Raw genomic sequence first — 15,257 nt, 5'->3', positions numbered from 1 at the left:
AAGCAGACTTCCTCAGCAGACACGACCTTCACCCGGGAGAGTGGAGACTTCATCCAGAAGTTTTCCACATGCTATTAAACCGTTGGGTAAAACCAATGGTGGACATGATGGCGTCTCGCCTCAACAAAACACTGGACAGGTATTGCGCCAGGTCAAGAGATCCGCAGGCAATAGCTGTGGACGCGCTGGTAACACCTTGGGTGTACCAGTCGGTATATGTGTTTCCTCCTCTGCCTCTCATACCAAAGGTATTGAGGATTATACGGCAAAGTGGAGTAAGACTAGTGGCTCCGGATTGGCCAAGAAGGACTTGGTACCCGGAACTTCAAGAGATGGTCACGGACGATCCGTGGCCTCTACTTCTGAGAAGGGACCTGCTTCAGCAGGGTACTTGTCTTTTTCAAGACTTACCGCGGCTGCGTTTGACGGCATGGCGTTTGAATGCCAGATCCTAAAAGGAAAAGGCATTCCAGAAGAAGTCATTCCTACCTTGATAAAGGCAAGGAAGGAAGTCACCGCGAAGCATTATCGCCGTATTTGGCGAAAATATGTTGCGTGGTGCGAGCAGCGGAGTGCTCCGATGGAGGAATTTCAACTGGGTCGTTTTTCCTACATTTCCTGCAATCAGGATTGTCTATGGGTCTCAAATTGGGATCTATTAAGGTTCAAATTTCGGCCCTATCAATATTCTTCCAAAAAGAATTGGCCTCAGTCCCTGAGGTCCAGATTTTTATCACAGGAGTACTGCATATACAGCCTCCTGTGGTGCCTAAGGTGGCACCGTGGGATCTAAATGTAGTTTTAGATTTCCTCAAATCAAATTGGTTTGAACCACTAAAGAAGGTGGATTTGAAATATCTCACATGGAAAGTGACTATGTTACTGGCCCTGGCTTCGGCCGGGAGAGTATCTGAACTGGCGGCTTTGTTTTATAAAAGCCCTTATTTAATTTTCCATTCGACATAGGGCAGAGCTGCGGACGCGTCCGCATTTTCTCCCTAAGGTGGTATCAGCGTTTCACCTGAACCAGCCTATTGTAGTGCCTGCGGCTACAGACGACTTGAAGGACTCCAAGTTGTTGGACGTTGTCAGAGCCTTAAAAATATACATTTAAAGGACGGCTGGAGTCAGAAAATCTGACTCGCTGTTTATACTGTATGCACCCAACAAGTTGGGTGCACCTGCTTCTAAGCAGTCGATTGCTCGTTGGATTTGTAACAAAATTCAACTTGTACATTCTGTGGCAGGCCTGCCACAGCCTAAATCTGTTAAGGCCCATTCCGCAAGGAAGGTGGGCTCATCTTGGGCGGCTGCCCGAGGGGTCTCGGCATTACTACTCTGCCGAGCAGCTACGTGGTCAGGGGAGAACACGTTTGTAAATTTTTACAAATTTGATACCCTGGCAAAGGAGGACCTGGAGTTCTCTCATTCGGTGCTGCAGAGTCATCCGCACTCTCCCGCCCGTTTGGGAGCTTTGGTATAATCCCCATGGTCCTTTCAGGAACCCCAGCATCCACTTAGGACGATAGAGAAAATAAGAATTTACTTACCGATAATTCTATTTCTCGGAGTCCGTAGTGGATGCTGGGCGCCCATCCCAAGTGCGGATTATCTGCAATACTTGTACATAGTTATTGTTAACTAATTCGGGTTATTGTTTAGGAAGCCATCTTTCAGAGGCTCCTCTGTTATCATACTGTTAACTGGGTTTAGATCACAAGTTGTACGGTGTGATTGGTGTGGCTGGTATGAGGCTTACCCGGGATTCAAAATCCTCCCTTATTGTGTACGCTCGTCCGGGCACAGTACCTAACTGGAGTCTGGAGGAGGGTCATAGGGGGAGGAGCCAGTACACACCACCTGACCTGTAAAAGCTTTACTTTTGTGCCCTGTCTCCTGCGGAGCCGCTATTCCCCATGGTCCTTTCAGGAACCCCAGCATCCACTACGGACTCCGAGAAATAGAATTATCGGTAAGTAAATTCTTATTTTCTCCTTTCCTCTTGCTGCTTTGAGCTGATTAACAAAACTGAATCCCTGAGCATGGAGGCGCGGTTATAGGAGAGAAGAGCCAAGCATTCTGGGGGCAAGCTAAAGCTTTAACTGTTTGGTGCCTGACTCTCATTCACCATCTACAGCCCCGATGTTCCCTGCGAACCCTATGAACTTTGAAGAAAGAGAGTTAACAAGGGTAAGGCTACCATAACTCTCCTTTTTTCCGCTGGCTTAATCACCAAAACACATGGATGTGGGAACTTATCCTGGATTTTGTGTGTTTTCATGCAAAAGCCGCTAAATGTTTCTGTGGGGGGGGGGGGGGGGGGGGGGGGTCGTTAATTGAATTGCCTGAAAACAAAAACAAACATTGGGCGAAAAAGCCTGTTTATTTTTAATGCAGAAAGATTTACAGTGGGATAATAGACCCCCTCCCCCCACAAGCCAAGTTTACTTTTACCTGTATTGTACCTTTCACAACGTTTATCAAGCAACGTTTGCAGGCCTGATTTATTGTGCCTTTTCTGCAATGTGTTATGCAATGTCCTTTCCATCTAAAGTGCTTTCTTTGCCCTTACAAGTTTGAATACTGTTACTGGCTGCTTTTCTTCCTCATGAATAAACAGACTGCTTGAAGCTGCACATAGCTGCAATTTTATATTAATCAATGATTCACTGTTAATCACTAAACCCCCAGGACATAAAGCATATTTCACTTCAACATTCTGATTGTGTTTGTAGCTTGCAGCTGATATCTCCTGCAGACATTCCATTCACCAGCAGATGGCAGTCACTGCTTAACTTTGACTCTAAAGCTAGGTACAGTACACCCTATGCAATTTTAATTTAATTAATGGGTCGATCTTTCAGCCGCTGCAAGAGCCCAATATCTGCGCTACAAGTAAATCAATTTTCTGTTGCACTAAACTGAATTTATGTCCGCCCACGAGGGATTACGTGGTATGCTCACGTAATGAGGTGCACTTCTAGTAAAATTAGATGAATATATAATTTAAGCGCAAACACAGATACGTGTGTGTGTGCGTACATACGTGTGCTTCTGTTTAATTTTTGTTCAGTGTCTGCAGCAGATAAGCAGGTCCGTACTGGTAAAGCTTCCTAGTATTTCTATATACAATACCATAGCAGCTGAGGGATATATATTTACATCCTGCAAGGTATAATGATTTGTTTTAGAAAATGGAATGGCTCGGTGAGAACATATTTGTGCTTCCTTCCTCTTTCCTCCTTTTCTCTACAAAGGCTGGAAGAATAAAAGCTGTCGGGATTGTTGGCATCGAGAGGAAGTTGGAAGAGAAAAGAAAAGAGACTGACAAAAATATTTCCGAGGTTGGTGTAAATGTGTTACTGTTCATGGTCTGCGCGAGTCGCTGCCCACCCGGATCACGCCGCACTGTGGCCAACATAAAGGGGAAGAGGATTACTGCCATGAGCAATGGTTTAACTATAATAAGGATTTTAGTAGCAATACAACAAATGTATACATAAATATTTTATGTGAATAAATGAATGACAGAACGATTTTTGATGGCCTGTAATGTACCTGGCAGCAGCCAGGTATGGCTCAGAAAGGCTCCCTGCTTGCTGACAGGATGTCTGATGTGCATTAGAACAAATCACGGAACTTGCATTTTATAGGTATCTGCTTTCTGAAGAGCGATCTGGGGTGCGTGAATAATGCCTAGTAATAATGCAAAACTGGTGGTTTTCTATGCTCCCTCTGCCCAAACGAGAACATAGGGGCAGATGTATTAACCAGGAGAAGTCAGAAGGAAGTGATAAACCAGTGATATGTGCAAGGTGATAAAGATACCAGCCAATCAGCTCCTAACTTAATTTACATACTGGAGCTGATTGGCTGGTTCACTTATTACCTTGCACATATCACTGGTTTATCACTTCCTTATGCCTTCTCCAGGTTAATACATCTGCCCCATAGAGTGTAAGCACATGTGTCTGCAGGAGAGTTGGCCACACAGGTGGTTTCCTACGTTCCGTTCCGTTCCACTGCTGAGGCCCCAGGGGAGAGAACGGAGCAGTCTTTGCATCCACATACAGTACATTACACTTAATGCAGAAAAGGGCATATGTAAAGAATGGGTTCTCTTTAATCACTCCATCCCTCCCCTTCCTATACAGTATGTCCCCTTTGTAATATACCCTACATTCTCCAGTACATACATCCCCCTAAAGGTTACCTGCTGTAGCCAGTAAAATGTGATACGGTGTAACTGACACTGTCCTTCTTACTTTACTGCATTTTTGTTATTACCCCATGGACTAGAGGAATATGTTCTATCAGGCTACTTATATATTGCCAATAACTTTCCTCACCTGCAGCTATTGATCTGTAGGACAGAAACTGTTTCTCACCTTTGTCTTGTTTGAGTTATGAGTTTTATTAGCAACATACAATACCGTCTGTATATAGCGATATACTAGCAGGGTGCTATAGACCAAACCTACACAGCACTACTGTTCATTAACATAACATATACACAGACAAGCATGTGCGGTGTTACTAATGGTGAGGGGTGTTTGAGGTTGCAAGCAAGAGACTCATGACATGGGACATACAGTAATACACACTTTTATAATACTTAGGGGCAAATTCTATTAGCTGTGAGGCTCTGTCAGATCCCTGTGTGATGTGCGTCTGCGCACATTTTGGTAATTACAGCAGGAGAACCCAGATTTCCAGTTTTTTCACACAACACATTGAGACTTTCCCTTATCCTTTCCCATTATTTCCCTAAAGTCCCTTTTCTCTCTCCTTGATGATTTTGTTTTTTCTCTCCATAAAATCAAGTGCTGACAGCTGTTGCAGCATAACAATACAGAGTGTGCTGCTAATGCTTGACACAACTTGTATATGTGTGTTTCTTGTTTTGTGAGGTAAGTCTTGGGATTTGCTGTGCAATCAGCAGTAACATAAACCTGCTCTGTGCTTTACATATTTTAGTATAGTAGTATTACGCTATTTAGACTTATCCATATCTCTGTAAAATCCATCAGGTTACCACGGTGACTAGAAAATAGGTCTTCCTGCGTGTGTTGGTAGAGGATAGGCCCTCCCGCGTGGGTCCGTAAACTGCAGCACTTGCAAAAGCTATCCGGGGATTGCCAAAAATGTTCCCCATAGAAGAACACTGGGGCAGATGTATTAAGCCTGGAGAAGTGATAAGTGCAAGGTGATAACGCACCAGCCAGTCAGCTCTTAACTGTCAATTTGCATATTGGAGCTGATTGGCTGGTGTGTTATCACCTTGCATTTATCACTACTTTATCACTTCCCCAGGCTTAATACATCTGCCCCACTGTGTCCTAAGCGGGACATGTACTAAGCAGTGATAAAAGTGGAGAAGTGAGCCAAAGGAGAAGTTAAGTCAATGCTAATTGGTTGCCATGGGCAACTTCTCTACTGGCTCACTTCTCCACTTGTATCACTTCTTAGTACATCTCCCCTTAAGTGATGATATGCTGAGACTACTGTTTTATGTGATGCTTAATACTTGGTGAGATTTGTGAGCCCTTGTTTGATCTATATGAGGGTGTAGCATTTCCTGCCTTTGTGTGTCTGGGAAATACAGCTTGTGCCTTGTGTATTGCTACTAATGGAAAGGCCAATGTCCTGTGTCTATAGAGGACAAGATGTGTAGTTCATTATTTTCTTCCTAGTGTATTTTCTGTTTGGAACCACAGAAGACTGAAATGAGGGCCATTAAACTAGTTATGGTTTGTAGCTTGCAGGTCTGATTGATCTAATTATTAACAGACAACTGGCACTGTCATGTTCTTTTAGGCTTCAGTAAAGATAACAAAATCTTGTTGTCTGGTGGTTCCATATTAGTGGGCTGATTTGGAGTCACACACAAAATGGCTGTCCGTGAAAGACAGGAGAGACTTGTCAGGCTAGAGTGATATGCCTCTAACCATAATGTGTTCAGTCACTGGGCCACAGTTCCTTCCACGATATTGGGTCAGTTTTCAGTTAACTGTGTTAAGTGTAGATTTTGCAGCCGGTTCCTTTACCGTGCATTGTTGGCTAATTAGGCGCATGTGACCCTCGCTAATCAAATAGAATATGCTTATTGTGTAGGCAGCACAGTAAGGGGTATATTCAATTGATGTCGGATCCTTTCCGATGGAAAGTATCCGACATTTCAGGATTTGGCCGTTCTCGACAATGTCAATCCGACTTTTTTTTAAGTCTGATTGACATTGTCGGAAACGGGGCTAAAACCTTCGGATTTGGCTGCAAATCGACAAAACACTTGGAGGTAAATTTAATAAGATGGGAGTTCTATTTAAGATGGGATGTTGCCCATAGCAACCAATCGGATTCCAGATATTATCTTCTAGAAGGTGCTAGATAAATGAGAAGTAGAATCTGATTGGTTGCTATGGACAACATCCAATCTGAAACAGAACTCCCATCTTAGTAAATTTACCCCGTGGATCTGCGGCTAATCCTGTCTGAAAAACGGGAGGCCTATTGAATAGGTCGGAACAGTTTCCGACCTAAAAAAAAAGTCGGAAACTGACGTCTTTCCGACAAGATGGCAGTTCCGACAACTATTGAATACACCCCTGAGTCTGCATGGCTTTACTGCATGGACAGTGTGAGGAAAAAATGGAGAAATCACTGTGAACCCCCCAAAAACTGGGCAATAAGATGGCAGGGTAGTATAGAAGGCTGTTTGTGGCCATAAGTATTTGGGGGCTCTTAAAAGGTGTCTAATGGTTGTTGTTGTTTTTTTCTAACAGTGAAAAAATGACATTAAACTAGTGTTCTTTAGCAAATTAAAGCCTCTAATGAATTTAGAGTACATTGAAATGCATGTTAAGTGATTTTTATGTAATTCTAAGCCATTTAAAAAAAAAAAAAAAAAAAATATATATATATATATATATATATATATATATATATATATATATATATATATATATATAATCATTAAACGCATTTAAATCCCAGCTGCAAGTTTAAGTCTCATGGAAACCCAGTGTTTTTCAAACAGGGTACTACAGGGCACTTGCAGCGGTGAAACGTTTGGCCTACAGGTGCCATGGAAACTTTTTTGCACCTATTCATGAGGTGTGAACTGAAATCCATATGAACTCCCATCGAGACCCATGCGGACATGGATTTGTAATTGAATAGTAAAAAGTTGCAGCTTTAATGGCTGAGTTCAGCCCAGTGTGTTTACAGATGGAAACATTGGCCAAACCAGTGAATGCGAAACACCCCTAAATATTGATGCTGCTGCGTATTTCTTACTAGAATGAAGTATGAGGCTCCGTTAGTATTATGATTTATGAAGAATTTCTGTAAGGCATGTTGCCTGAATCCAGTCATTCTGCAAATAAGCATGGTGGGGCTGGTATGGGTGGCGTGGGACCTTGTAATTCTGGTAGTTGGGCAGTGGAATCATTTTGGGGTGTAACTACCTTTTTACCCACTTTAGGGGAGTTATTTACAAAGCATCCCAGTGCTTCTGATTGTGTTTATACCCGATATTTAAAAGGACAACTCTTTGACATGGTTAGGTCTTGCTAGTAAAAGCATTGCCCTTTTAAAAAATGGGCATAAACACTGTCAGAAGTGGCGGGTTTTGAAACCTGGCGCTTCGTAAATACACCCCTAGATTTTTATTTTATTTTATTTTATCCGTGAAATAATTTATATCTAACATTTGTGTTTAAATTTAAAGTACAGCATTTTTGACAGCTCTAAGTTGAAAGCCTTTATATATGCATGATGTAAATTATGTACATGAAGTTTCTGATGTGATTATACATAACAGCATGATATCTAATGAGTTGTTGAGTCGATGCAGAAATTACATATGGCTGGGGAGCTTCACTGCTTTGCAGCCGCAGCTTGCTGCCACAACTAGTGAGGCTGGCTAATATGGGCTGTATCTTACTGTGAATTGTACACCGTGCTGGTCATTGTTATCACAGGGAGTGTGGATTAGGTTCTGAGCTTTTTTGCTGTTGTGTATCCCATCAGTTGCCTAAAATATGTGGGTGTGCCTTAAATTGTCTGCAATGGATAAAAGAATGGGGATTGCTTAATCTGACTTTGCTTACTAACAACAGCAGTGGGAAGTCAGGGTAAGATTGAGCAATGGCAATTTTTGGGGTAGAAAATGCCAAAGAGGATTATTGGATCAAGCTCTAGGGCCCTAGCTCTCGCATATCTGGCCCTACCTCCCTGCAAGGGTGCAAAAGCATCGCACAGTGGCGATGCTTTTGCACCCGCTGAGTAGCTCGCTGCCAGCGCAGCTCCTGCAAGCTGGCAGTCTGCTACTCGCCGCATCCCGTGTCGCAGCGGCTGCCCACCCCCTCAGCGGTCAGGAAATGCATCCGTTGTCCGGATCACCCCCGCCAATGGCATTCTAACGCCGTTGGCACGACCCCTCTTGCCCTGCGACCGCCTCTGCCTGATTTTAGCATCTCACTGGGCTCCTGGGGCGTGCACGCGCAGTGTGCCTGCTGCGCAAGCGCACTACACATAGGGATTCAAACTGCGATCGCTGCAGTGATCCAGTCTGAATTAGGCCGTTAGTCTTGTCGTCCTTTTCCAAAGAAGCCTGGATAACTTACATAGGGGCTTATGTAATAAAATGGTGCTGTGTGAACAAATGTACTGTTGCCCATAGTAACCAATCAGGTAATCTTTCTTTTGCAATTTAGAAAATTAGCGTCTGTATGCTATGGTTTACAGCACAGTGCCTTATGGAATTATCTGTGAACCAGTAAATTAATGGTTTGGTATAATTTAGTATAGCTTTATAAAAGTGCAGTGTTTCAAAGTATGCGGTTTGGGGGGGGGGGGCTGAAATATCAAAGCTTGCAATGTGATATTTCCTTTCTATGACATTACTTTGCCGTTACCTAGAAGACTGCAAGTCATTCTTAGATTGGCGTCTGTACTGTCCCAGAGTGGTGAATGATATAGAAGCTACTGGGATTACCTGGATTCCTTGTTTCTTACCCAATGTTGCTTCTCTTATAGGCACCCAAGATGATATTTCATAACACATCTGCATATTCTGGTTGTAGTTCATTTACAAATCTTGTTGTTCAACTTGTTTTTCTGCTCATTTTATTTCCATTCCCATATCCTGAATCAAAGCCTAGTATTTATTTGTAATGGGTTGATTCATGTTAAAACCGCAGAGGACTTTGTTATATGGATAAATAGGGGGACGTCTGGATGCAGTTGTTACAACGTCTCTAAACAGTAATTAATGGCTAGAGCTCTCGCAGCTTCCTGCATTACTGCTGGCTGCTGATAAGGCCGCAGTGCTGCAGTACAGTGTTTATGTGAGGAAGTTCCTGTTAGGTGTGGGCCTATTCCCGTTTGTCCTCACTCCTCTCTCTCTCTCTGTGAGCGATGAGTTGTAACTTGTTATTAATTAGGCTTAGGATGCCACTGATCTGTTAACAAATCCCTTTTGTAATAAAATCTTAGGGGATCATTTAGTTATTATTTTGACGTACACAGAATAGTGTTGTGCTGTGCATCTTATCAGCCAATCAGAGATGAGCTACAAGTGGATTGGTGTAAGCAAACTATTGAAAGCTAGTGTCTGGTTGTTTTGTAAACCATTTCTAGATGTAGTTATGTAACCCATGACTGCTCAGTGAGCGTTTGTTTATGACTTTTTATCCTTTGTTTTTGTTTTGTGCAGATATCACTTGTACTGTGAAAGGTTTTAGGTCATATGAGATCATATTGCTATGCCAGCATACACCTGTGCAATTTTATCGCACATGTTGAATTTATTAATAGAACTGTATAAGACAAGAATAAGGCCCAGATTTATCAATCCTTGGAGAGTGATAAATTGCATGGTGATAAAGTACCAACTAATCAGCTCCTGTCATTTTTCAAACACAACCTGTAACATGGCAGTTAGGAAGCTGGTTGGTTAGCACTTTATCACTGTGCAATTTATCACTCTCCAGTGCTTGATAAATCTGGACTTTAATATATACACAATATGGTTTGATTCTTTTTCAGCACTCCAACACACCCTGTAGCCCAAATTCAAAATGTCAGTCACCCAAACTCTCAGGAAAGAAATCTTATATGACAAAAATAATTGAAAATGTGGCTCTGGATCAATCCAACAGGCGTGAGGCAGATAAAGAGTTTGTTCTCTCATTACCGTATTTTAAATACTATAAGGTATAGAGAGAGCATCAGATAAGACATTCAGAAATCACTGCTGTTGAATTTGATCGGAGAGAAACCACACATTGAAAGCTGCTAATCCTTGGGAGTGACCTATAAGTGCTGTTAGAAATAAGGAACGTGGGGGGGGGGGGGGGGGGGACGTGGCTTGGCAGGCTAACAAGACGGAGGTCTCTGCCGAGAGCTCCGGCTATACTTCCTATATACTGAGTGATATTGCCCTACCTGGGGTGCTTATCCCTTCCCAGTGTCTCCTCCCTGCCTGCTACGGTGCCCTAGAGTACGGGGTGAGTGCTGCGGAGCCAGGGGTCAGGATCACCTGTCCCTGAAGGTTGCGGCCCGCTCCCCTCTGTTGAGCCGGAGTCTCACATGCGCCTCTGTGCTTGACGTGCGGTGCAGCTGAGACCCGGCCCGCACTGTATCCCCGCTGACTGCTGCTGATCTTGTACTGGGCTCGGGTGCGGTCTTCACTTCTTCCGCGGCTGTGGAGGAGAGACGGAGCCGCTTGCACACCCTGCAGTGTGGCCGGGGACGCTGAATGCTGAGCCGCCCTCCTGCTTGAGCTCCCCTGCGGCGGCCATCTTCGGGGACGGTGGAGGCGAGCCGCTGCAGCATTAACGGAGAATGTCTTTCTGAAGTCACTGCTTACTGTTGATCATGTATCAATGAGAGGCAATTCTAACGTCAGTGATCGAAGTGAGTGGGTATCTATCATATAGATTTAAAAAAAACAACAACAACAACAACGGGGTTATCTGAGTACCTGGCTATCCTGTTTTATAAGTGGATATATCTCCAGTACTGGCCCATAGAACCATCTTTATTTGCCCCTGCCATATCTTCTGGAGACACCCGGTGCACACTGGTGAATTTTCTGGCTGCTCGAGGCCTCCGGCGGGCTGCGGCCTACTATGCTGAGCGGAGCCGTGGACTTTCCTGGGGACTTGGAGCCAGTAGACATCCCAGCAGCGGATGCGGCCTGGTGAGTAGCGGCGGCTCCAGTGTTACTACCCGGACCTCTGTGACTTCTACTATTGCCTGACCCAGCGGGAGTGTCTGCCCTCTGTCCCCGCAGCTCCTACCATTCCGGTGGCCTCCAGCGGGACTCTGTACTGGACGACTACCAGACGCGGCACGGTGGGAGGCAGCCACTCTGCCCTCATCGCCTGTTCTCCCTGCGACCTCTCATGCTGCTGGCCCCAGTGAGAACGCCTGACATCTGCCCCTGAAGCTCCCAAAATATTGGTGGCCTCTTGTGGAGCCGGACGGCGCAGAACCGCGGCTTCGGCCTGATAAACGGAGGTGCCGATTTAGGTCTCCCTAGTGAGCATCATGCTGCCTGCATCATTTGGGCCATCATCTCTATCTCCCCCTGGGGCTGCTGTTACCCATGGAGGGTGCCAACTGCGCCGAGTTTCAAGTGGTGTCCGCCTGGTGGAAACCCAGAAGAGGGTGAGTGGGTCCTCTATCTCTTGTGTCTCCCTCACATCCTTATTACCACATAGACTGCCGTTCTCTGTGCTCCCCTATAGACTGCCACTCTGGGCTAACTGGTGGACATATTGGAAGCTGGCTAGCCTACTAACTTTTAATCTCTGACAATGCCAACCTAATAGGCATGTTCTCTCCTACCTTGTTCATTATTTCCGAGATGTATTGATATTACTACTAACAGTGGAACCTTCGACTTTCAATTTCATATAATTTGGAACTCTGTGCTGTTTCTGTCTGACTTATTATGCCTTCAAAACGCAGCAAGTTCTCTAGACCAAATTCACAGCTTACATACTTTAAGTAGTCTCCTCAACCCTCTCGGCCTAAAAATACTGGGACTTCTGCTACTGACACAGTCCTTCAGCTCTCTCCTCCTGTGGCGGCCGGCCTATCTGCGTCTACTGTCAATTCTGCTTTGGAACAAGTAGGGGATGCAGAGGCCCTTACCGTGGGTACTATGAAACTACTTTTGTCCCGCTTTAAAGATGACGTTGCTGCCGAACTCCGTACCACCCTACGGGCATGCCAACAGTCCATAGACGAACTCGGTGGGCGTACTGACCATTTAGAATAAAAAATGGAGGAAGTTGTCGGCTCACATAAAAGTCTGCTATACTCTCATGGTGCGCTCGAGACAGAGGTATGACTCTTACGATACAAGGTTACAGATGTGGAGGACAGATCGCTTTGCAATATTCTTAAATTGCGTGAGGTCCCTGAATCCGTGTCGTATAGTAGTGTGCACGATTACGCAGTGGACTTATTCAAGAAACCTTTAAAAACTTTTACCTCAAGCCTCATCAGCGGATCTGCTTATTGACCGCATTCATAGGTTTCCCAAGGCTAGAGCAGCCCCTGACCACGCCACTAGAGCTGTTCTGATGAGGATGCATTATTTCCAATTCAAGGAATCCTTATTGAAAGCAGCCAGACCATCGTCTGATACATCTACAGCCCTTGAGGAGCTTCACCTCTTCGGGAACTTATAATTTTTGAGGTTTGTTGCATCAAAGGTTATGTTTCTTGTTTATATGTGCTGCTGCTTATGTTTATCTATTATCTGTTATGATATAGATGTTTTGTTGCTACTGTCTCTAAAGCTTCATTTTCTTATCGATACTGCTCTTTCTTTTTTAGGGTGTCATGGTAATTATTTAGAGATACTAGCTATGTTATGCAGCTTTGGCTCCTATGTGTTATCGCAATGCTAACTTACCTCACTCTAAATGTACAGGTTTGCATATGTGTATTTTTTTTCTGTTTTCGCATTTCTACCATATTCTCGTCTATCTTATCTTTGCTTATCTGTATTTAGTAAAAAGCAGAATTGCCACTACCCCCCTTCCCCCTTTAGTACACTCAGCCACCATACTATGGTGCCTGGTTGTGGTCTCAAGAGAGATCAGTTTAGTTTTGTTTTTCATACTTTCCCTATGTCTCCCCACATGTTTTTGTGGTTTCCTAGTCTCTGCATATCAGGTACCTCTGTCGGTACGCTTGAGTTAAGCCGTATGGTTTTTTTTTTGGGGGGGGGGGTTACTGTGAAATATGGTAAACATAGTATCTATTAATGCTAAGAGAGTAAACTCCCCCCAAAAAAGGTAATTAGCTATAAATTATTTCCATAAGCTCAATGCCCATATTGTTGCTGTGCAGGAAACGCACTTTCAAAGTCAAAATCCCTCCCCCACTTTTTGCTAATTATAGATACCCTTACTGTTACACTGCTAATGGGCCTTCTAAAAAGCCGGAGTTGCTATTCTGCACTTCTGTATTATCCTCCAAATATGAGGACCCTGAAGGGAGATATCTGTTACTAGCTGGCCATTCAGATAATGTTGAGATTACATTGGTTTCTTGCTGCGAACCAAATGCCAAACAGATCTTTTTTTGTAGGAACTTTTGTAGAACCCTGCAAGAACACGTGAGAGGAGCGCTTTCAATTCTAGGAGATTTTAATATGGTCTTAGACCCTTGTGTTGATAGATCTCGTCCAACACGAGTCCCTCATCAGAGTCAGCCCCAGGACCCCTCTAGTAAGTTCTGCCAATTGATAGAGTATGCATTATTTGACGCTTGGAGGTCCAAGCATCCCTCAGTAAGGGACTACACCTTCTATTCCCATGTTCATAGGTCATATTCTAGAATCGATTTGGCATTAGTAGATAAATGGACACTAGCTTCTATAAGCAAGATATATATATATTATATATATTATATATTACCGATATCTTCGTGCAGACCATTCTCCTCTTATGCTTGTATGGGATGGGATTAAAAGAGTGGTACCCCCGGGTTCTTGGAGATCACACCTTCTCGCTCAACTGGAGGCAAATCAGGCCCTCCTGAAGTCTCTAGATGTGTATCTTGATACAAATCACCCTGAAGATGCATCTCTTTTTACTCATTGGTGTTCTCTGAATGCCGTAGTCAGAGGATCCGCAATTCAGATAGCAGCCAGACTTAAACTGGACTATAAAAGATGCCTCAGCGGAGAGAGAAGTAGCTCAATTAGAAAATGTGCATATATTAGATCCCTCTAACAAAACTCTCTTTAAGCAACTCCTTGCTGCCCTGGACAAGGTAAACGCTTTTGCTCTTACTGAAGTACACCGTAATCTCCAACGGCGCAATCAAAAATACTACATTCTGGGCAATAGGGCGGGGCGTTTATTAGCGCGGAAATTAAGGGGACATAGAGCTAAGGAACGGGCACATGCAGTTTATACATCTAAGGGAGTTAAGGTCACTGATCCGGTTGAGATTGCCAATACAGTCGCAGAATATTATTCGCAACTATATAATTTAAAAGATGATTCTAGTACCCCCTAACCGACATTGGCAGATATCTACAGGTTTTTGACGGAGTTATCTCTTCCTACTCTTGATCTCTTAGCTCTCCATGGACGCTAGGAGAAGTTGAAGCGGCCATAGATTCTTTCCCTTTCGATAAAGCGCCTGGTCCAGATGGCTACCCCTCAAATTTTTTGCAAAAAGTTTAAATCTAACCTTGCCCCAGTCCTCTTATTATTTTTTAATGAGGCCTCCAACACCACCTGTTTCCCAAGGGAAATGTTAGAGGCCAGTATTGTTACTATCCCTAAACCAGTTAAATCGCCTACAGCAGTTCAGAATTATCGCCCAATAGCATTACTGAACACTGATATTAAACTGTTTGCAAAAATGATGGCGAATAGCCTATCCTCCTCCTACCTAGCCTGATTAATCTTGATCAGGTAAGATTTGTGTTGGGCAGACAAGCGTCAGATAACACACGTAGAGTTATCACTCTAATAGAACATTGCCAGCTAAAGAGAGAGCCATTGTTAGTCCTATCCCTGGATGCAGAAAAAGCATTTGATAGCCTACATTGGGATTATTTACAAACTACTTTGCAGCATTTTGGATTTGCGGTTAGGATACTTAATTCTATTTTGGCTTAGTACTCCTCGCCGTCGGCTTCGGTTTTCACCAATGGATGTTGTTCTTCTAAGTTTAATATTACCAACGGTACTTGTCAAGGGTGTTCATTATCGCCT

General features: G+C 43.8%; 1 protein-coding gene across 1 annotated transcript in view; it reads left to right on the top strand.

Annotated features, from left to right (window-relative positions):
- Positions 1 to 15,257, top strand: part of VPS36 (vacuolar protein sorting 36 homolog) — a 57,715-nt gene that overhangs the window by 34,078 nt on the left and 8,380 nt on the right. The window contains exon 6 of the mRNA XM_063951928.1: positions 3,258 to 3,344. Coding sequence (XP_063807998.1) covers positions 3,258 to 3,344 — 87 coding nt within the window. The remainder of the gene's footprint in view (positions 1 to 3,257; positions 3,345 to 15,257) is intronic.

The sequence above is a fragment of the Pseudophryne corroboree genome, chromosome 2 (genome assembly GCF_028390025.1).
Source record: "Pseudophryne corroboree isolate aPseCor3 chromosome 2, aPseCor3.hap2, whole genome shotgun sequence".
Lineage (NCBI taxonomy): Eukaryota > Metazoa > Chordata > Amphibia > Anura > Myobatrachidae > Pseudophryne > Pseudophryne corroboree.
The sequence above is the reverse complement of the archived record's forward strand: the minus strand, read 5'-3'. Positions and strand labels throughout refer to the sequence as shown.